Raw genomic sequence first — 21,352 nt, 5'->3', positions numbered from 1 at the left:
GTCCGGAGCGTCCTTCCAGATCTCCGTCCCGACGCGCAGTATCCACGAGCGGTGATCTCGGACTCGGCAGCTGGAGACCACGGCGGCCTGGGGGCTCGGGTCCCCGCACCAGCTCGCCCTTGAACGCCGCCGCCCCCCGCGACCGAGCCCAGCCGCTTGCTCGCGCCGCCGTGGGCCGGGCCCGGCTTCGAGGCTGCGCGCCTGGCGAGTGCGGCGCCGCGGGGAGGATGCTACTTGCTCAATCCCGATCCCCGTCGTCGTCGTTCCCGGCCGCCCCCTGGGTCTTCGTCGCGGGCCGGGCGCCGCGGGCCGCCGCCTGCTGAAGGCCATCGCGGCCGCCGCACCCACGGCCCGGCGGGCGCGCGTGTGCCCGGGAGTGCGCGCCAGTGTGCGGGCCCCTTTGTGCGACTGCCCCCGGTCACCGGGACCATGTGGGTGAATCCGGAGGAGGTGCTGCTAGCCAACGCGCTGTGGATCACCGAGCGGGCCAACCCCTACTTCATTCTGCAACGGAGGAAGGGCCACGGGGGCGACGGGGGCGGCGGCGGCGGATTGGCGGGTAAGGATCGGGCACTGCGGGGAGGCTACGCCCGGGCCCCGGCTGCGGACACCCGGGGCCCCGCCCGATCCCCGGGGCTGGGCTCCCGCCTGCCCAGCCTGGGTGCCCGGAAGGCATATCGAGTGGTGATTTTTTTTTTTTTTCCAAACTAGGAAGAGAAATATCTCTTTCCTGACCCTGTCAGGAGATGGGTCTTTGCGTACTGGTGACTCATAAGTGGGTTAAGATGAGAATAGCAATGAGTGAATGTAGCATTATCATTGAAGAATCTAATGTCGTACTGCACCCCCCTTTAACATATTGCTGAATGTATTGAGAAGAGAGATGGAAGACGGTTCGTTTGGACTCAGCTGTCTTTATGGGCAATCACAGCAATCAGGTGTAAAATACCCTTCTGTTACCAGGGAAGCAATCTGGTAAGAGGCTGATGTGGTCATTTCCTATATTCATATGACCTATGAGGATGAATAAGGAAAATGGAATTCTTTTGTTACCTGAGATTGGACAGAAAACAAAGCAAGTTGTCTGCTTCTGGCCGTATGACTACATTTCAACGAGTTAGTTAGTTACTTCTTAAACTCCTTCAACAAGATGTTATCAAGGTAATTAGCAATCACTCATAGTCCTGGTATTTGCATATTAGAAAGATCTTGCTTTATCAACTAACTGGCTTGCCCGGGAGGTTACAGATAATACTGGACTCCTACTGGGCTAGAGATGCTGGAGCTTCCCTTCTTGTTGCTACAATTTTAGTAAATATTCTACTATCACTAAAAAGTTAGTGAAAGAAATAGGTGGCTGTCTAGGAAGGAGGCCACAGAAATGGGACAGACTGTTAAGACAATACAGTCCCCGAACCCGAGTGTTAGGTAAACTGCTCTTACAATGGCTGGCTGTGACCTAACAGCTCTTGTTAGCGTGTACACACAGCTGTGTGCTTATAAACTGCTTTTCTCCACGTTAAAATCCGTGTTTTCTGGGAGAACGTGCCTATGTCTGAAATATTTGGCTAGAGTGAGCAATGACTTGTAAGTAATCTTATGGTTTTTGCACTTTTTAAAAGCCATGTTAAAGAAAATCTGTAGTGTTTTAGACCATGTTATAAAAATTCTGACAGTGAACTGGACTTGGAATGTCCCAGGTCTTTTTGTAGAAGGTCTTGAACTGTACGTGTTAGTGTGGCACTTGCTTTATGATTTTGGGACGTGCCTAGATCACCTTCCTTTAAACCTAGGACAACGAAATGCTGACAAAGTGCTCCCTGTTGAATTGGACTTTCTGTATCGTGAAGCACTATCCATCTTTCCCAGTCATCTGCACTAGGGTATGGAAAATTAGGGTGGCGGGGGGGGGCTCTTCTTTTTCTATGTAGACTTTGTTATACTCTAGTATTTGGAATTCCAGTGGGAGTCTGGTGGGTATCTTATCTTTGTTTGTTTGCTTTTGTTTTTGAGACAGGGTTTCTCTGTAGCTTTGGAGCCTGTCCTGGAACTAGCTTTTGTAGACCAGGCTGGCCTCGAACTCAGAGATCCGCCTGCCTCTGCCTCCCGAGTGCTGGGATTAAAGGCGTGCACCACCACTGCCCAGCAGGTATCTCCTCTTGTCCACTTGGAATATGCCATTGATGACTTAGTCTACAAAGATAGAATTCTATCTTTTTAAGTTGAGAGCTTGCTGCTTTTGCAGACACTGTTTCTGGAGCAACTGAAATTGTCTTGGAGGGTACAGATATTCCTGCCAACAAAAGCTGGTGTCAACCAGGGGTGGTAGAATATTTGGTCTTACAAATTGGTATTCTCTCAAACGCAGCAGGAGCATCTTTGCAATAGTTGTAGTACGTCTCTAATGTAATAATGTGAGTTCATTCATTAAATTGCTAAATCATTAACACGTGTTTACTGGCAACTGCCGAAGCTCCAGTGTCATGATGCTTGCAGCCTGGTGATGATACATGATCAGACAGTCACATTAATTCATTTAAAGTCACCGGTGTGTAAGGCCCCAGTCTAAACGCGGAGTCCAACTTCGATCAGATGAGGAGGGTTTATTGAGCACGTGTGACGGCAGAGCCTGGGCCGGTTATCTGAGTCAGTAAAGGCAGAGCAAGGGAGGCCTAAATGACACAAGGCAATGATTTGATTAGGGAAATTAATGCTGGAGCCAGGGAGGAGGCAATCCTGGAGGAAGCCTCCTCCTGCCATACAGACCACAGCAAGGAGGGTGGACATGCTCAGGTTCCTCTCTCCCTGCCACCCAGCTTCTATCACTATAAAAATCCAGTGATGCCCAACAGAAGCCAGCGGCGCAGGGAGGCCTGGTGATGTGGTCCCTTGAGATCAGCCTCCCAGGGATGGAATGGGGGGAGGGGAGGGGCAGATTGAAAATGGCCACCATAGGCTTCATAAAGAGAGCCGTGCTATTGGTTAGTCTTGGCCGCCAGGGCTAGGGTGGCATTGGGGTAAAGGAAAAATCCCAAGTAAGCAGCCCTGAAAGACCTGAGAAAAGCTAAGAATCAGTGTGCGAAGACAGGAAGAGAGCCTGTGTTGTCATTTGTGGGAGATTTTCTAGACAGTCTTAGGACTTTTATACAATGAGCATTGAGACAGAAGGGTAACCTGTCCATTTTGAGCTAGCCGGGATGTTCTACAGGTGGTCCTCATGGTGACTGGTAAGAAGTTAGGGCTGGGGATGTAGCTCAGTGCTTGCCCAGTAGGCACCAAGTCCTGAGTTTGATCCCCAGTATCCCCATATAAAGCTGCCAGTGGCAGTGGTGTCTATAAAGAATTCAGAGTCAGGCTGTGCCGTGGCTTGGGAGGGGGAGGATGACAAAGCTCCTTGTTGCCCAGTCCGGAGCCTGGCTTGGCTTCCTAGGACCCACATGGGTGAAGGAGAGAACTGTCTCCTGGAAGTTGTCCTCTGACCTCCACATGGCACCACACACACACACACACACACACACAAACACACGCAAGTACAAATACACACACAAATACACAAGTACATACACACATGTGATGACGCAGGGCGGTCGGTAATGAAAAGTCCCCAGACTATCTTACAAAGGATACAGCTTTAATAAAAACAGAAGGGAAAACTTACACAGAATCTCATCCTTCTGGAACGCTGGATCCAAGCCAGGTCGAGAGGGAGAGAGAGGGCGGGGTCTTTCACCCGCCAGGTTTATAGGTAAACATTTGCCTCAGGGCAACACGCCCCACGAACAGAATGTGATTGGCTGAACTCCCCTATCACACATGAATATACACAGGATCACACACAAAAGTACACCCTGCACAAGTACACACATGTGCATACACGCACGCACACACACACACACACACACACACACACACACAAATGAGCCCAGCAAGTGCCTGCTTTTCCTGAGGACCTGAGGTCAGAATCCACGTTATACAGCTTACAACTGCCTGTAACCGCAGGTCTAGGGGATCCGATGGGTCTGACCTCCTAGGCACTCAAACACATGTGGCATTTATTTACCACAGATACACGTGCGCAAAACTAAAGATTTAAGTCTTTAAAACATAGTTCAGAAATCATCCTTGGTTACATAGGTTCAGTCTAGGCTCTAGAAACGCTTAAGAACAGGAAACAAAACAAAAACCACAGAAAGTTAAATAAATAATGAGCCAGAGAGATGGCTCAGAGGTTAAGAGCACTGCTCTGACTGCTCTTCCAGAGGTCCTGAGTTCAATTCCCAGCACCCGCGGCAGCTCACAACCATCTGTAATGGGACCTGATGCCCTCTTCTGTCCTGCTTCTGTCCAGGAGGACAGAACACTCATATATATATAGCTTTAAAATAAAATGGGCTAAAGTGGGAACATTTGCCAGTTTAAAAGAAAAAAGTTAGCTATTCTCCATTGAAGATACTATGCATAGTCATTGATGAAGATTTCTGTTGTATATAAATTTGAATTATTTATTTTAGCGCTTTCTTTTTTTTCCTTTGGGGTTTTCAAGACAGGGTCTCTGTGTGGCCCTGGCTGTCCTGGAACTCACTCTGTAGACCAGGCTGGCCTAGAACTCACGAGATCCACCTGCCTCTGCCTCTGTCTCCCAGGTGCTGGGAGTAAAGGCGCATACCACCACTGCCTGGCTATTTAAGCACTTTTAACTGAAAAATTTTAAGTAGAAAGAAAATTGAACAAGATGAGGTGCAGAATGCGAGAATTCACTACCAAGTGAGCACTTTGTAAACGAGGCCTCTGCACTCTGCTCTCCCCTCCCTATGCTAAAAACAGTTTCGTGCTAAACATGACCTTGCTTTCTCCTGCTTTCCAACAAAGAACACACCACTAAGCCATGGTATTTTGGTTCTCTGATGCTTTCATTTTTGCTTTTTTGAGAAAGGGATTCTTCTCTGTATTGCTTGGTGATATTCGTAAATACTGTTGATCGTGGCTCTGGCTGTATACTTTTGGTACTGTGCAAAAACCGTTTATGGATGTTCTGTGATTGATTCACCCACCGCTTATCTGTTGTGTCGCTGGTGAAACCTGGTTTTATGGGTGCTGGGTCTACAGCTTGTCGCTGTTTGGTGGTACCGGTGACCTGATGGAGGAGGGTTATCTGTCTATTGTGTTATTTTCATTGGTCAATAAAGAGACTGCCTTGGCCCCTTGATAGGACAGAAAATTAGGTAGGCGGAGTAAACAGAACAGAATGCTGGGAAGAGGGCTATGAGGCAGACGCCATGGAGCCAGCCACCAGGTCAGACATGCTAAATCTTTTCCGGTAAGCCACCACCTCGTGGTGCTACAGATTATTAGAAATGGGTTAATATCAAGATATGAGAGTTAGTCAGTAACTAACTCTCTAAGAGATAATGGGCCAGGCAGTGCTTAAATGAATATAACTTGTGTGTTATTATTTCTGGGACTAAGCTAGCCATGCGGGAGCCGGGTGAGGAGAAAAGCAGGCCTGCCCTGCAGCCCCTCACTACAGATGGCGCCAACGTGGATAACTGAATCCACAGAAAGCTTAAGAAAGTTTGGGAAAGAATAGAGTAAAGCATGTTTTCTTGGTGGCAGCAATTTCTCGGGTCTGTTCTGCTTGCTAGAGGCAAGCAATGCTCTCATTTAAGAGAGGCTTCCTGACTCAGCTTTAGCTGCAAAACTTTGTAGCTCATTAAGAGGTCCTGCTGCGAAACACTTAAATGGTATTGATGAAAAGCTGAACGCATGCTTTTCGGTTTTCAGTCGTAGCAGGAAAAAAGCTGCGCTGTTTTAAAATGCCGTCTTTCTGGGCCGTCCTGCCAGGGCAATTTCTGACTCTTTCAGGCAGGCAGTCCGACTGAGTGTGGTCTGTGAGCAGAATGCTGCAGCTTGCTTGCTAGCAAGGACCTTGAAACACCATAGAGTTGTGGCAGTGAACACAGCTCTGGCTGGTATCTCAGCCGTGAGGCTGGAAAGTTAAAAAATGAGCTGGATCTAGCCGTCAAAGCCACGGCTCTCCATATTGCTTAGTAAATTAAAGGCTTATGTAGTCAGAAAAAGAGAGATATACAGTAAAGAGAGATTCAAAGAGAAAGAAAACCTCTAACTGGTTTACACTGTGTTAAAAATATATGCAGGCTTAAGGTTAAAGTCATTAAAAATAAAAAAGAAAGAAAGGGAGAAATAGGGTGTGGTGGTACACACCTTTAATCCCAATGCCTGGGAGGCAGAGGCATATTGACCTCTGTGACTTCAAGGGGCAGAGGTAGATTGACCTCTGTGACCTCAAGGTGTGGTGGTACACGCCTTTAATCCCAGCACTGGGGAGGCAGAGACAGAAGGATCTCTGTGAGTTCAAGGACAGCCTGGTCTACAGAGTTATTCCAGGACAAAGATATACAGAGAACCTGTCTCAAAAAGTAAAAGTAAAAATAAAAGAAATAGAGGTTGAAATAAAGATGGAAAATAAACAGAGAATCTTGATACTGTATGCTATTATTCTCTCTTTGAATTGTTTGAATGCTGAGGAAGGAGCAACAGCTGCTAAAAGACTTTTGTTTATAAATGCTGCTGAACTAACCCAAGATAGATATGTTGAAAATACCTTGACTTCTGAATTTGGATCTAAGGATATGATACTTTGGAAAGCAGGTTCTTCTTTTGTTTTCACAGAGGATGAGACCCTGTGGATTGCTTCTATCCCAATATGGTATGATAGACCACGCCCTCCTGAAAGGTTTCTGTGAATACCCTCAAAAAATTACTTCAACTATCAACTGAGACAAAGCTAGCAAACAGGTTTACTGTGAAAGACCTGATTAACAGCGCCCCTATTCAGCAGGAAGAAGTTTGGAGAGAAATAACTACGTCCATATTCCCAGATATTGTTTATAAATGTTCTTTTACATTTAAAGGGGGATATGGGATAGATATGAATAATTTGCTTTGTTATGGATTTTAAGGTCAATTTTGTTATATGTGTATATATTTCTGATTTTGATTGTGTAGTTCATTTAAAAATGCAATGTATAATTAAAAATATAGGTTGTTAATGGATAATCATCGATAATAGTCAAGCTTGTAGTAATGTTAGACTGATTTTCTAGAAGTGCATAGATATATTTCAGATAGACATTCATATCTTTCAAAGACTACAGAACATGGCATTTAATGTTTTAATAACTTAGGACTTTTCATGACAATGAGACACGTCTGCTCCTGGCAGCACCAATCTACTTCAAGAGGAAGATGGGCATCAAAGAGGCTCCTTATGGAGTTGGTTAGCCATTTGGGCAAGAAACTGTTCTTGCCTGGACTGTTGTATAAACTGGACACAGAGAACCCACAGAGAGAGGACTGCTGAACTTGCCTAAAGGTGAGATGGTCTTTCGGGGTTCCTGATTCATGAAAGAGTCTGCGAGACATTCTGCAGGACACAGCAGATAGTGACTGAACTGTCTTTAAAAGTTCCTGCTTCATGAAAATATTTGCTGGATATTATGAGCCTGAAGGCCGAAAATGGATGACCCAACGATACAGAGAAACTTTGGGTGACTGTCCAGGCAGCGAGATGTCTCTGTCATTTCTAGAGTTTTGGAAGTTGTTTACTTCTTGTTTACTTATGTAATATTATATCCTTCTGGAGTCTTTGATGGAGTTGAAGAATGGATAGTCATAGTTATAGTTTTCCATTATTATGATAAAGATATAGTTATAAATATTGTGACTGTAATTCTTGCTTGATAACTGTTTTATGTAATTTTACTATGTTAAAATGAAAGCCTTTCTTTTTTGTTTAAACAGAAAAAGGGGAAATGATGGAGGAGGGTTATCTGTCTATTGTGTTATTTTCATTGGTCAATAAAGAGACTGCCTTGGCCCCTTGATAGGACAGAAAATTAGGTAGGCGGAGTAAACAGAACAGAATGCTGGGAAGAGGGCTATGAGGCAGACGCCATGGAGCCAGCCACCAGGTCAGACATGCTAAATCTTTTCCGGTAAGCCACCACCTCGTGGTGCTACAGATTATTAGAAATGGGTTAATATCAAGATATGAGAGTTAGTCAGTAACTAACTCTCTAAGAGATAATGGGCCAGGCAGTGCTTAAATGAATATAACTTGTGTGTTATTATTTCTGGGACTAAGCTAGCCGTGCGGGAGCCGGGTGAGGAGAAAAGCAGGCCTGCCCTGCAGCCCCTCACTACAGTGACCCACGTGCTTCCTCTGGGTTTATAGTAATACCGAGTGCTGGAGTTCACGTCTTTTCTAAGTGATGATGTTCTCACAGACGCATTGGACATTTCAAGATGCTTTGTGACGGGTGTGCATAATTTTTTATTTATGCTCTTTCCAGCTTGCTGTTTTGTCCTTTTCTTACTGACTTGTAGGAGGCTTTAAATTTTCTAGACATAAGGCCATTGCTAAAGTGTGATAGAATCTTCATTTTCTTTTTTGTTATTTTAGTTCCTTGACGAGAGTAGATTTTTCATTTTAACATCCAATTTCTTTGCGCATTAGCTTTTCCCTGTGCTGGGGCTTTAGTGTTGGCAACCTAGTCTTTCCTCCTTGAGGATATAAAGGTAATCATCTCTACTATCTTCCAGAAGACTTCCAACTTTATGCTTCGCTAGAATTTTTGCTTATCATGTCATGTGGAAGTCAAGTTTTACTTAAGAATTTTTTTTCTGGAGCTTGTGGACACGTTTAATTTAGCAGAAATTTCAGTGGGCTCTCACTGCCCCATGATCTGCTTTTATTATAATCAAGAGTCCAACTGTGCCTGGTCTCTCTGAGGCTTGTTGGTTGGTTCCCTGCTAGTATATTTTCCACCAACCCCACCGTACTTCCGTAAGAGTTTGTATTGAGCAGATCAAGTAGAACATGTCTCATATCTTGTTCTTTGTTCTTTAGAAATTTGTTGCCCATTCTTTGACTTTCACATTGATAATATTTTATAGTCAGTTTCTTAAGTTTTACCCAAGAAAACAATAGCAGCAACAAAGACTAAAGCTGATGGGATTTTGAGGAAGCTTCTATTGCATCTACATTTCAAGTCTTCCAAACCATGAAATTGGTATTCTCTATCTATTCAGAGTTGGTGAGATTTCTCGGAGGGTCCTGGAGAGGGCTCCGTGTGTAATTGCTTGCTGTGTAAGCACAAAGACCCGAGTTTGGACTCCCAGCACCCATGTGAAGATCTTGAGTTCTATTCCCCTTTAATCCCAGGACTGAGGAGGATCCCTGAGACCAACCTGTCAGCCAATATAGCCAATAGGTGAGCTCCAGCATCAGTAAGAGACCACGCCTCAAAACACTATGTTAGGAAAGCAATGTTGAAAAACACCTGAGCTTGACCTCTGGCCTGGATAGACATAGCTTTTGTGTAGAAGTTTTAATATCTTATTAGACTTATTCCTAGTTGGGAAATATTTTAATTCTGATGGATATCATGTCTTTAAAAAAATTCATTTTGTCATTTGTTTTGGACGGGGACCTAGAAATACTCAGTAGTTCTGTGACCTTATATCCAGAAGTAGTCAATTTGAAGGAATGGCAATTTATCTGAACAATCTTTTGTGTGTATACACAATCACAGCATCTGATAATGTTGAAAGTTTTGTTTTTTCAGTTTTTGTAATTCCCAGGCAGCTATGAATGGCACAGTGATTGTACACACCTGTATTCCATAGCTATATTTTTATTGACAGTATTCTGGTAGTTCATTCAAAATAGTTTTATTTTCCATTCTTATTTTATAGAATTCTCAAATTTCTTAGATGTGTAGTTCCTAATTTTCAGACATCCTGGACTTCGTTTTCATGAAGTAGGTATTTTAAGAATGGTAGTCCTACAGGATGCAATCCCATTGCTTTCCATATTCTGGGTCCCACATACTGCCCTCCCTGCAGCTGCTGGGAGCGTTCTGTGCATTAGCATGCTAGCTGCTGCTGGGAGCGCTCTGTGCATTAGCATGCTTGCTGCTGCATAGAACACTCCATTCATTAGCATGCTAGCTGGGAGCGCTCTGTGCTTTAGCATGCTATGGCTAGGAAAAACATTTTTTATTTGGTCACATTTAGTATCTTCGGTGATCAAGTATTTCACAACTTAACTCGACTTAAAATTGAGTTCTGGCCTGACAAGTTGGCACGTGCCTTGAATCCCAGAACTCAGGAGGCAGAGGGAGGCAGATCTCTGTTCATTTGAGGCCAGTCTGGTCTACAGAGCAAGTTCCAGGACAGCCAGGACTACACAGGGAAAGCCTGTCTCAAAAACCCAAAATAAATAAATAAATAAACAAACCTAAATTCTGTAATTACAGAGAGCTTGTTTGAGTACCCATCATAGTTACAGTTTTATCTATTCGCCTTCTTCCTCAGCCTTTTATGTTTGTGCCTTGAGGCCGTCTCAGTAGACAGATTTATACAGTCACGACTGGAACGTGTTCCTAGCAAGTTGAGTTCTTTGCTCATTCTGAAGAACTCACCCGTGTCTCCTGACTTGCTTGGCTCTTCATGATTACAGCTACAAGGGTTTCTTTGGTCAGTGGTGATATGTTCTCTTTTGAAACTTTACTTTCCTAAAATGTATTCTCATGTATGGAGGGAGTGGATGTGTGTGCACACGTGTGTGGAGTGTTGCACTTCCGGGGTCTTTCCATCCGGGCTCTGAGGGTTGCGTCAAGTAGATTGCATTGCAGTTCTTGGGCTTACAAAACAAGCATTATCAACCCTCAGAGCCTTCTATTAAAATTTCATTTAATTTTTTGAGATTTTGCTGTGTAACTCTGCTGGCTTGGTGTGGTTTCACCATACAGCGCAGGCTGACCGTGAACGTACGGCAGTCCTTCTGCATCAGCCTGCAGACTCCTGGGGTTGCAGGAATCGGCAGCAAGCACTGAACCTTTGCTTTGGCTTTTGTCATCTTGTGTGCTGAGCTCATCATCTCTCACCAGCAGCACACGCTGCTCCTGTCCAGTTCACTCTGAAGTCCTGGTCCCCAGTGCTTCTCCTGTCTGTGCACACGTGACTCGAGCTTAAGCATATTGTTGTATGTTTAAACTAAATGCTTTCTGGGTTTTTTTTTGATACCTATTCTGTGTTCTTTTTATTTATCTTCCCTGCCTTGAAGTGGGTTGTGAGAGATCTTTTTTTAATGTTATGTTTGCTGAAGGCTCTTTTAGCTAAAAGTTTTGGATGTGCTCCAGTATTCTTTTAGTGGAGAAACAGGGAAATTACAAAAGAATTTTTGACTTAGCAATGTATACTGTCTGTTTGTTTCTAGACAGGGTTTCTCTATGTTGCCTTGGCTGTCCTGGAACTAGCTCTTGTAAAGCAGGCCGGCCTCAAACTCACAGAGATCCGCCTGCCTCCGCCTCCTGAGTGCTGGGATTAAAGGCGTGTGCCACCAATGCCTGGCTTTGTTTTGTAACTTCAATAAAAATTTCCAGATTATCATTATCACCGTGTGTGTGTGTGTGTGTGTGTGTGTGTGTGTGTGTGTGTGTGTGTGTGTGTCTGCGCGCGTGTACGCATGCACACATGCACAGGGGAGGGGTGTGTCAGGATTGAGAGCACAGGCCACAGTGCATGTGTGGAGGTCAGAGGTCAGCTCTCCTTGCACTGTGTGGCATCTGGAGATTGAACTCAGGCTGCCAGGCTTGCATGACAAGTGCTTTTCCGCCCCGAGTGTCTCCATGGCCCTGTTTTTAACTCTTTACCAGGGATTTTGAACTTGAAATCCCCTACTCAGTCCTCAGTGCCAGGATGACGAGTCTGGACCACTGCATCTGACTTAATAGGCACTGTCATTTTTTCTTCTTTTAATCTTTTCATTTTTGATAATAAATATCTTAGAATACTTTAACTCTTTTGCCCCACCCTCAAATTGCTATAACACATTTTAATTTCTTAGTATATTTTCAACCTGAGTATACAATTTCTATCATTGAAAATTTTTTTTAGATTTATTTTATGAGTATAGGTGTTTTGTCTGCGTATGCGTATGTGCACCACACATGTGCCTGGTGCCAATGAGTCAGAAGAGGATTTAGTGTTCTTCTGCCTCTGATCTTTATTCCTGAACCTGAATGGAATGGGTCTTCCATTGCCCAAGAGTGTCCTTTCCTGCCGCTGGGAGCATGCTGCTGGGACAGTCTTAGTTTTCATGTGTGCGGACTTTTCAAGTGTGGTCTCGGTACTGTCCGTTGGCTTCTGAATCGGTTGCTTCTCTGGGAGAGCAGACTGTCCCTGGGAGCTTCTCATTTGTTGTCCTAGGTCATGTCGTCTCCACTTGCTCTTACGGCTTTTTCTTTGATTTTGGTTTTCTGTTTTTTCTTTCTTTGTTTGTTTGCTTTTTGGCTATAATCAAGATTGGTGGCCTCTTTCTTTCTTTCTTCTTCCTTCCTTCCTTCCTTCCTTCCTTCCTTCCTTCCTTCCTTCCTTCCTTTGTTTTAAGCTTCCATCTGGGGAGTGTCTTTAATCCTTACTGGGTTTTATAAATTTTCTATATACTCTCCCCACTCCACCCCCACCACTGCTCTGTGTGTGTGTGTGTGTGTGTCTGTGTGTCTGTGTGTGTGTGTGTGTGTGTGTGTGTGTGTGTGTGTCTTCCATGCTCTCCATCTCTCTTCCTGGCCTTCTTATACCACATACTGATTTCCATAAATTGTATTCATTTCCTTCTGATCTGTTCAGTTCATGTCTTCTCTTGCTGTATTTAATCTCCTCTTAAAGAGATTAGCCTAAGCTTATAACTTTTTTCCCAATTCTGAAAGTTCCGTTCGGCTTGTTTTTATAATTTCCATATACCACATTTCTCAGTCTTGGTTTATAATATTTCAGAGCATTATTCATATGATTCCATGGCGATGTGACACTTGGCTCATAAAAATATCATAATAAGTTAGTACTACTAACAAGGAGCATTTTGTGTCCCAAGCAGACCTCCTCTGTTTGGTCTGCTTTCTCTCACCTTTCTTGTTCTCAGCTTGGTCATTTATGTAAATCTGCCTTGAGACTTTGCTCTCAGAGTCAGCATGAACGAACGTGTGTACTCTGCCGAGGATTTGAATGGATTTTGACACTGCTTAGATTTGTGAACTCACCTAAGAAGTTAGTTAAGAGGCAAACAGCTGGAAGCTTCCCCTCAGACGTGTGAGGAATTTGTGAGGCTGACTGGCTTCCAGCCCCAGAACCCTGCACACCCCATCCAGGCTGGTTGCACAGAGAAGGGCCACTCCAAAGAGGTCAGGGGTCCTATGGATGTCTGTTGGAAGCTGTATGTACGTCGGCATCAGGGATTTGAGTAGTTTATCCTTTCGGCTGTGGTGGGTACCCACCTGAGCTGGAGGCTGAAGGCCAGGCATCGCCACAGCACAGAGCGTGCTGGAGGCAGAGCAGAAAAGTCCCAGGCGGTTCTTTGGCATCTTGTGTTCTCTGCATCTCTGGGCTCTGCCTGTCTTAGGTACTCTGTTCGAGGAACATATCTGAGTCCCTCCTGAAGTAGTTAGGGTCTTGTATCCCGTGGCAAAAAACCAGACCACTGACTCATAATCAGAAATAGAAACAGTTTATTCATAAAAAGAAAGCACTACCAAGAATGGGGATGGACTTTGAGGGAGCCCCAAAAACGCTGACCAGGAGGACTCCAGTCCTGTATAGCGTGTTCACATAGCATCTGCTCCCACATTCCCTTAGCCGGCTTTTCCGGCGCAAGCTTCTAATGTATCAGGAAGCCCAGAGCGGGAAGAGCTTTCTCTGCAGGCTGGTTTGGGCTTGCACCATTGGTTTCCCAGAGCTTTCCAGTCTTCCTCTGCTATGCCTCTCTTCAGATGTTCATCTTGGTGTAACTTTCCCCACTCTTTCTCTACCACGCTTTCAGAGTAGGCAGCTTGCTGCCCCTGCTGTGGCCAGTGTGCCTTGCCAAGTTTCACTTCCTTAGGAGTTTAGATTTTGTTTGTTTGTCTGCCATGCAACTAACCAGCCTTTTAGCAACTGCTTTGAAGAGTCTCGCGAAGATTATAAGGAAACATAGAAGTATCTCTGGCCATGTGGCCCAGCTGTATGTACGCAGCTGGGTGTGCTTGCCAGCGATGAGGTCAGGATGGGGCAGAGAGCCACCCACCTGTGCTTATTGTGAACCTACTCAAAACAGCCAAGAGAATCAGCAGACCAGATAAGAAATCATGGTTCATAGACACAATCGAATATTACTTAGAGAAGAGTGAAGTCCTGTCGTTTGCAGGAGAACAAATCAAGTTGTAGGTCGTTGTGAGGTACAGAAAGGCAGGTACTGCGAGCTTTCTCTCGTCCATCACGTGTGGAAATCGGAAATATAATTAATGACAAAAAGATGACCTGAAAGTAGTAGAGGGACAGCTAGGGACAGTAAGGGGACCAGGCAGCCCGAAGGCGGGGGAAGCATGGGGAGGATGGTGGGAAGATGGGTTCAACCCATGTGCAGCCCAGACGTCTAGGCACGCGTTAGCAGAACACATTGATGTGCACAGTTGATATGAATTAGGCTTAGCAATGCATTTGCAAAGAGAGCCTTTATGGCTGCCAGCCCACTGCCCGCCCCCCCTGGCCTGGGTTCTCAGGTAGATACTGCGGAGGAGCTGCCATAATCACTCATGCTAGTGTGCGACTGAAGAGCTCTCGCCTGGGTGGGGGTGAGGGGCAGAGACAGGGGCGGAGAAAGAAAGAGAGCGCACACACATTCTCAACTCGTCCTGTTCAGGTAAATGGCTTTCTGTGGGACCTAGGCAGCTTCAAGGCTATGTCGGGTGTAGGTTTTGCAGGGAAGATGATTTTGAAGCAACGACTTCATTGTTTTTCATGACCCGCTCCTTTCTCACGTCTCCCCTCCTTTCCTTCCTTCTCTATTCTCACCATCTTCCTTCTGCGCGTGTTTTAACAGCTGTGCCCTAAACAGTCCTCGGCCGTTCCTTCTCTCCGTCCATTCCTCACCTCTCTTCTTTCCTCTCCTGTTCACACCAAAGATTCCCTCTGACATTGATGACTAGGGAGAGGACTGGGAGGTGGACAGGAGCTCAGATATCTTGCAGTCTCCCTCCTCCACCACACGCGCGCGCGCACACACACACACACACACATGCGCACATGCCCTGTATAGTTAGGTTACCAAAACCTGAGATTTTCAAACCTCCCTAGTGTTGACACAGGGGCTCTGGAAAGTCCTTAGCCTGCTTCCCTGGCCTTCTCCTCACCCCCACCCTTGCCCTTCAGGCATGTGTTCTGCAGACAGCTCAGTCACTTTCTACAAAGGCCTGACGTGGCTCCAGCCTCTAGCTTGCTTTACACGGCATTCAGTTTTGCCTTAGGTTATTTACACATCTTTTCAGTAAGCATTCAATTGCTGGGTTTGTGAGCACTTCTGCTAGAGGCCCAGTGGGTTCCTCTGCTTTCTTGATCAGTTGCGTCAGGGCACAGTGCACGGGAACAGGACCCCCTATGATGATAGAGCACAGGGGTGCCAGCTTATAGGAAGGAGAGACTCTCGGGCTGCCTCAAACGAGAGGAATAAGTCAACAGTATCCCAGGGAGGCAGGGCCTGGTTTTCCAATGTCATTACATGTGGATACAGAGTTCCAGTCACCGAGCCTTGTTCCCCTCTGTTATGGTTCTTCATGCATAGCGTGCTGGTACATCCCCTACCTGTGCTGTGATCTTTATATTCCAGTGAGGTCATGGCTAGCCCAGTGTCTTGGTGAACGTCTTTGTGTGTGCACTGTGGAGGGAGGGCTAACCCTGTTTTACAGCAAGCTGAGTTCATGTAATGTCATAGTATATTTGCAGAGAAGCTGACTGACTTCAAAGCCATTGTTAGATTAATCTTCTGCTGAGACCATGACTTGGTCTGTTTTACCCCTTTCTCTTTGCCTTCTTTCGTGTCCTCTCTCCCAGCGGGCTTGGTGACCACATAGCTTTTGAAGAAAGCTTTGGGCTGTTTTATGTTTCTTTGCCTCCGTCCTGTGTGACCCGGTTTCTTTGAAGCCGCAATAATTCTCCGAGCCACAAGGCCCTCCGAAATTCCCACTGCAGACTGTGACGAGAAGCTTCCATCTGGGTGAAATGGACTCTTTTGATTTGGGAGCAAGGAGCACAAAGTCAGGTGGCTAGTGCTTGGAGTGAGGCCAGCCTGGGAAATGTAAACCGGAACATACTTGCTTTCTCGGTCTCATTATTCTGAGACTTGCTGGGCAGGTGTTTGCTTGACTGAAGGTCAAATACGTCGTTAAGGACTGAATCTGTTTACACTTCAGCCCTTAAAGGTGAACCCTGCTTATCTGGTTTTTTTCCCCCCACCCCCACCGCTAGATTCTGTGATGATGAATGACAATCAAACCTAAGTCCAGGCTTGTTCTGAACTCTTTCTTTTTACCTTCATTGCAATTGATAAATGTAACAGATGAGTGTGTGTACATGTGCGGGTGCATGCGTGTGTGTGTGTGCCTGTGTGCCACTGTGCACATGTGGCAATTGGAGACAACTTGAAGGAAGTCTGTTCTCTCCTTCCACCACGTAGAACCTGGGATTGAACTCATGCTGGCAGGCTTGCAGCCAGTGCCTTTTCCCACTGAGCCTCACCGGGTCCTGGGCTCTTGATCTTCCAGCCTCAAGATCCTTCCACCTCCTAGTAAAAGAAAGTGCATGAATTTCAATAATGAGAATGCATTTTTGAACCTCTACTAATTTATTAGCTAAGGTGATCTCTAGTAAAAAAAAAAATCGAGGAGACTTAGACTTACATGGGGGCTCTGTGACTGAAATATAAAGGGAAGAAAATTGTGAGTTCAATGTTAACACATTGACCTGTCAACTGCTGCAACGGAAAATGTAGGCCGATAGTTTCCAGAAGCATCTCTGTAATAAAACGTCACATCTAAACTGTGTAAAGTGACTCTTGGCACACTGCTGTAGCTGTCTTCTGTCGCTAGCACATGATTGTATCGTGATTTTCTGACTGCGTTAGCAGCTGTCACGAGAGAAGCTTAGTGGCAGAGGATGTAACATTTGTAGGAGTGCTGTGATCCAGGCTTTCCATAGATTCACTAATTCTTTGGTTTGGTTTATTTTTGGTTTGGTTTATTTATTTGTTTGGCTGGCTTGGTTTTCTTCAAGACAGGGTTTCTCTGTACTGTAGAACTCTCCAGACCAGACTGACTCCCAGACACAGAGATCCACCTGTCTCTGCCTCCCGAGTGCTGGGATTAGAGGCCTGCGCCACCACCACCCGGCTCACCGATTTCATTTTTGTAACAATCCAGGAGGTTTGATATGCCTTCTTTGATCAGTAAGGAAGCTAAGTGCTTGGAGAAAGCACTCTTCCCTGAGGAAACCCTGCTGGTATCAGGCACTCGTTGGATTTGTGTTTAGTTTTGACTGAGATTAGAAGGAAGAGACTAAACAGGGGAAAAGGAGTGGGGAAGGGAGCCTGGGAACAAAAGTAAGGGACAGCTCAAGCCTCAGAAAGGGAGCCTGGAGTATGCAAATTAGGAGGCAGGGTAAGTGAGACTGTGCTTTCTCCCTTGTTGCTGTCATTGCCCAGCAACTGTCAGGATTAAGTGTCTGAGTTTGGTGGCTAGGTGAGGCAGCCTTTGGTTCAAGCCCACATTCCCCACTTAAACTTTCTGGAGGTCCGTCCTCTGGAGAAAGATGGCAAACCTCTTTTACAAGTCTGAGCTTGGGACCAGACCACCTCCAGCTTCTCAAGTAGGGCCGGGATGTAACCTGTCACCTTAGGAAGACAAGCCACACACTTGCTGACCTTTCCCTTTACAGGGGCCCTTAGCTGGTCGCCTGGGCTCCTTCCCATCTCTGCTCCCCAGCTAAGCCCAGTTTCTCTTCTTTCTTCAGCCAACTGGACACCAAATCCGCGGCATCTCCATTGGGTCCTGCTGTCTTGTTTTTATAAAGTAGTAAATCTACAGAGCATTTCTTTCAGAGTCCTGTGGCCCGGCCATTGTCATCCCGGCTGCAGAGTGACTGCCTGCATGGCTTCTCCATGACACTGTCACAGTTTCAGGACCCTGGTCTGCATGCTTCATGGACATACTTATAGTGGCTTATGAGCTATTCCCTTTGTTAGTGCCAGGAAAAACTTCGACTGAAGGTTCTGGAGAGATGGCTCAGCCGTTAAAATCACTTGCTGTGCTTGTAGACTCAAGTTCAGCTCCTAGCTCCCACATCAGGTGGCTCGAAACCTCCTCTAACTCCACCTCCAAGGGATCCGACATCTCCTTCTGGCCTCCAGGAGCACCTGCACACATGTGCACACATATGCTCACACACATACACACTCACACAATTTAAAACAGATTTAAAAAACAAAGAACCTTTGGTGACCAACACATCTCACACCCTCATTTGTGTGTCATTTCAGGTTGCCACAGGACTGTGTGCAATCCCATGTTTTTAGCTGTAGTACACTTGAGCATGTGTGTAGGACCATATGCAATCCCATGTTTTAGCTTATCATGTGTGTAGGACTGTATGCAATCCTGTGTTTTAACTGCAGTACACTTAAGCATGTGTGCAAGACTACGCATTCCCATGTTTTTGCTGTAGTACACTTGAGCATGTGTGTAGGACCGTATGCAATCCCGTGTTTTAGCTGTGGTACACTTGAACATGTGTATGGGACTGTATGCAGTCCCATGTTTTAGCTGTGGTACACTTGAACATGTGTGCTCGTCAAGGCTCCCTGCAGGTCTTTACTGCTCTTGTGTTCATGGTCCACTTTCATTGCAGTATTGAGGACTGACTTTTACAAGGTCCTTGGGGGCTGCCTTTTTACCCCTTACTCTTTTGAACTAGATCTTTGTTTGAGAGGTGCCACAATGCTTACACCGAGTGGGAGAGGATATTTTCCGCTGACCTCTGGGTGCACACAGGTACATGCATCCACGTACATGCCTGCATCCACGTACATGCTTGCTCATATAGCAGCACTCCGCACACACACAGGAACATGCATTCACATACATGCTTGTCCATACAGCAGCACCCACCCCCACCCCCACAGGCATATGTATCCACATACATGCCTGCCCATACAGCAGTATCACACACAAACACACACACACACACACACACACACACTCACATGCACATGCTTAGGAAAGTAGACAGTCTCTTAGAGGACACTCATCTTTGAAAGGACCCCGGGAGCAAAAGCACCAGTCATGTCGGAGCTGGTGTCGGAATCCCGCGTTCTCACACAAGCTTCTTTCTCATTGTCGCTTCTTCTGTTTCCACATCCCACCTCCTTCCATCTTCTCTCCCCCATATTTCACAAACAGGAAACAGCAGCCATCAGCTCTGTGGCCACGTGGAGCCAGTGTGATCCCTGTGCAAATGAAGTGACCTTGCTTATCAATGCAGATCCTCATTAGGTTCAGAAGGAAGGGAAAGGCCAGGAGAGAGCAGTGGTTATGGTAACATCTGGGATGGTAGATAGCCTGGCCTTTGTTCTTAATCTCCATGAAGCAGAATGATTGTTGTGTCTGTCTCTGTAGAGAGGATAAGGCATGATTTTTATGTTACACGTAGAACTAGACAGCAGGCACGGGCAGTTCCATGCATCTCAACATACCGTGTTCCTTTAGATTCTGAGTACCCTGTCAGGCAGGGAGTGGCGAGAAGGCCATTAGCTGCTCTTAGCTGGAGGCCCTTTTTCTAGCGTGTGTTGAAGTGCTGGGCTTCAGGGAAACGAGTGTGTACACACAGGCAGTAAGAATCTAATGCTGCTTAGTTTCATGGCGTTAGGTAGTTTCTGAAATGAATGGGTATCAATTTAGTTCAGCCTTCCCCAGAAAATATCTCCAGTAGAGATTTTTCTGGAAAGACTTTTTTTTTTTTTTTTTTTTTTTTTGCTGACAGGTTTGGTCTTGACAACAGATAATAAGTAAAGGGAGCATCCGAACCTGGGCGTTATTAACTCCTGGCTTTAAAACGCAAGCCATTGTTTGAAGGAGTACAAGTGGGGAGGGGTGCAATGTGAAGTCAGCTTTCTAGAATGTTAAATGCCTAGGATACTTTCTTCATCGTGCAGACAAACTTCAACCCCCAGGTACCTTGAATGACCGCACGGGCTTTACCTGTCCCACCTTAGGTAAATGTGTAGCTCTGACTGCAGAAGCATGTTTTTCCATCATGAACACTGCTTTTAGTCTAAGGCAATGAGTGAAAGCTGACATGCGACGCCATTGTCGGGGAGCCTGAGGGCTGTGTCCGATGGGGGTGGCTGTCATTCCCACCAGCAAGGGTGCGGTGCCACCACGATGCACGCAATCATCCTTTACAGCGTGCTTCTGGCCTTGAGACCCTAACTGACGGTGCTGCACCAAACCCTGATTTTTATTTCCGCTAATTAAGGACTTAATGAGAACAGAGCAGACTTTATTTAGGGCTGGAGGAGCAGGGCCGACTCGACAGTAGGTGTCCTAATTGGGAAAGGTGTCCTGATTTCTCAAAAGTCTTACAGCAGGCTGAGATACCTCAGTGTCCACTCAGGGACAATGTAGCTTCCAATACAAGCATATCTGCCGTGGTACGAGGATAGTGTCTGTTAGTGTCTGGCTTCCTCTCCCAAGAAAGCCTGTGACAGGCCTTTGATAAGGATGGCATCTGCCCGTGGAGAGTCGCATCCTGGAAGCCAGCTGCAAAGTCTGAGGTCTGCTCTGCCCGTTCTAACCCCATGCCCCTCTAATAACCCAAAGCCCATTACATCACATTCAATATTTATGTACTTGCCAGCAATCTGCCGGAGCTACGTTTTCTGCTGGCATTGCCTCAAGGGACAGCGGTCTGGGGATTATGGCTCTAGAGTCGCAACCTGAGCAAGTCTGGGCTTAGAGAAAGGCATTCTTACTCAACTGTACCACCAGGAAGTACAGACTCCCAAGAGGCCCTGCGGGTAGATTTCACCGCCGCCCGCCTTTAGTCCAGGTAGCATTACGGACGGATGTACACAGTGCTCAGCGCTCTGGCGCTGCTTAGTGCTAGAGGAGGAACCCACTTCTCACTCCCCTGTTGGTACGATCCGAGGCGATTGTTTCCCAGCTCCATCTCGTCTGCGTCTGTAAAATGACAAATAGGGCCTATACCTTGGAGCTACTTAAATTTGCCAATGCAAAATCCTCCAGTCTCCTCACTGTGAGTTAAGGAGAATGAGCAGGGGGAGGGGAAGCAAAGTCCCGGCCCCTCCCAGCTCTCAGATGTTCCTTTGTGGTGTCCCTGTGTTAGCAGATCCCCTGGAGGGTCCTGTTCCCCATGGAAGGACTGTTTCAGGGTGGTATAGGGAAAAGAG

General features: G+C 46.1%; 1 protein-coding gene across 1 annotated transcript in view; it reads left to right on the top strand.

Annotated features, from left to right (window-relative positions):
- Positions 1 to 427: 427 nt before the first annotated feature.
- The window catches only part of Tbc1d9 (TBC1 domain family member 9), a 120,668-nt gene continuing 99,743 nt past the window's right edge, over positions 428 to 21,352 (top strand). Inside the window, exon 1 of the mRNA XM_085682135.2 lies at positions 428 to 559. Coding sequence (XP_085538261.1) covers positions 430 to 559 — 130 coding nt within the window. The 5' untranslated portion in view covers positions 428 to 429. The remainder of the gene's footprint in view (positions 560 to 21,352) is intronic.

Source organism: Myodes glareolus, chromosome 22 (assembly GCF_982192425.1).
Source record: "Myodes glareolus chromosome 22, mMyoGla1.1, whole genome shotgun sequence".
Classification (NCBI taxonomy): domain Eukaryota; kingdom Metazoa; phylum Chordata; class Mammalia; order Rodentia; family Cricetidae; genus Myodes; species Myodes glareolus.
Note: the sequence above shows the minus strand (reverse complement) of the source record. Positions and strands in the feature narration are given on the sequence as shown.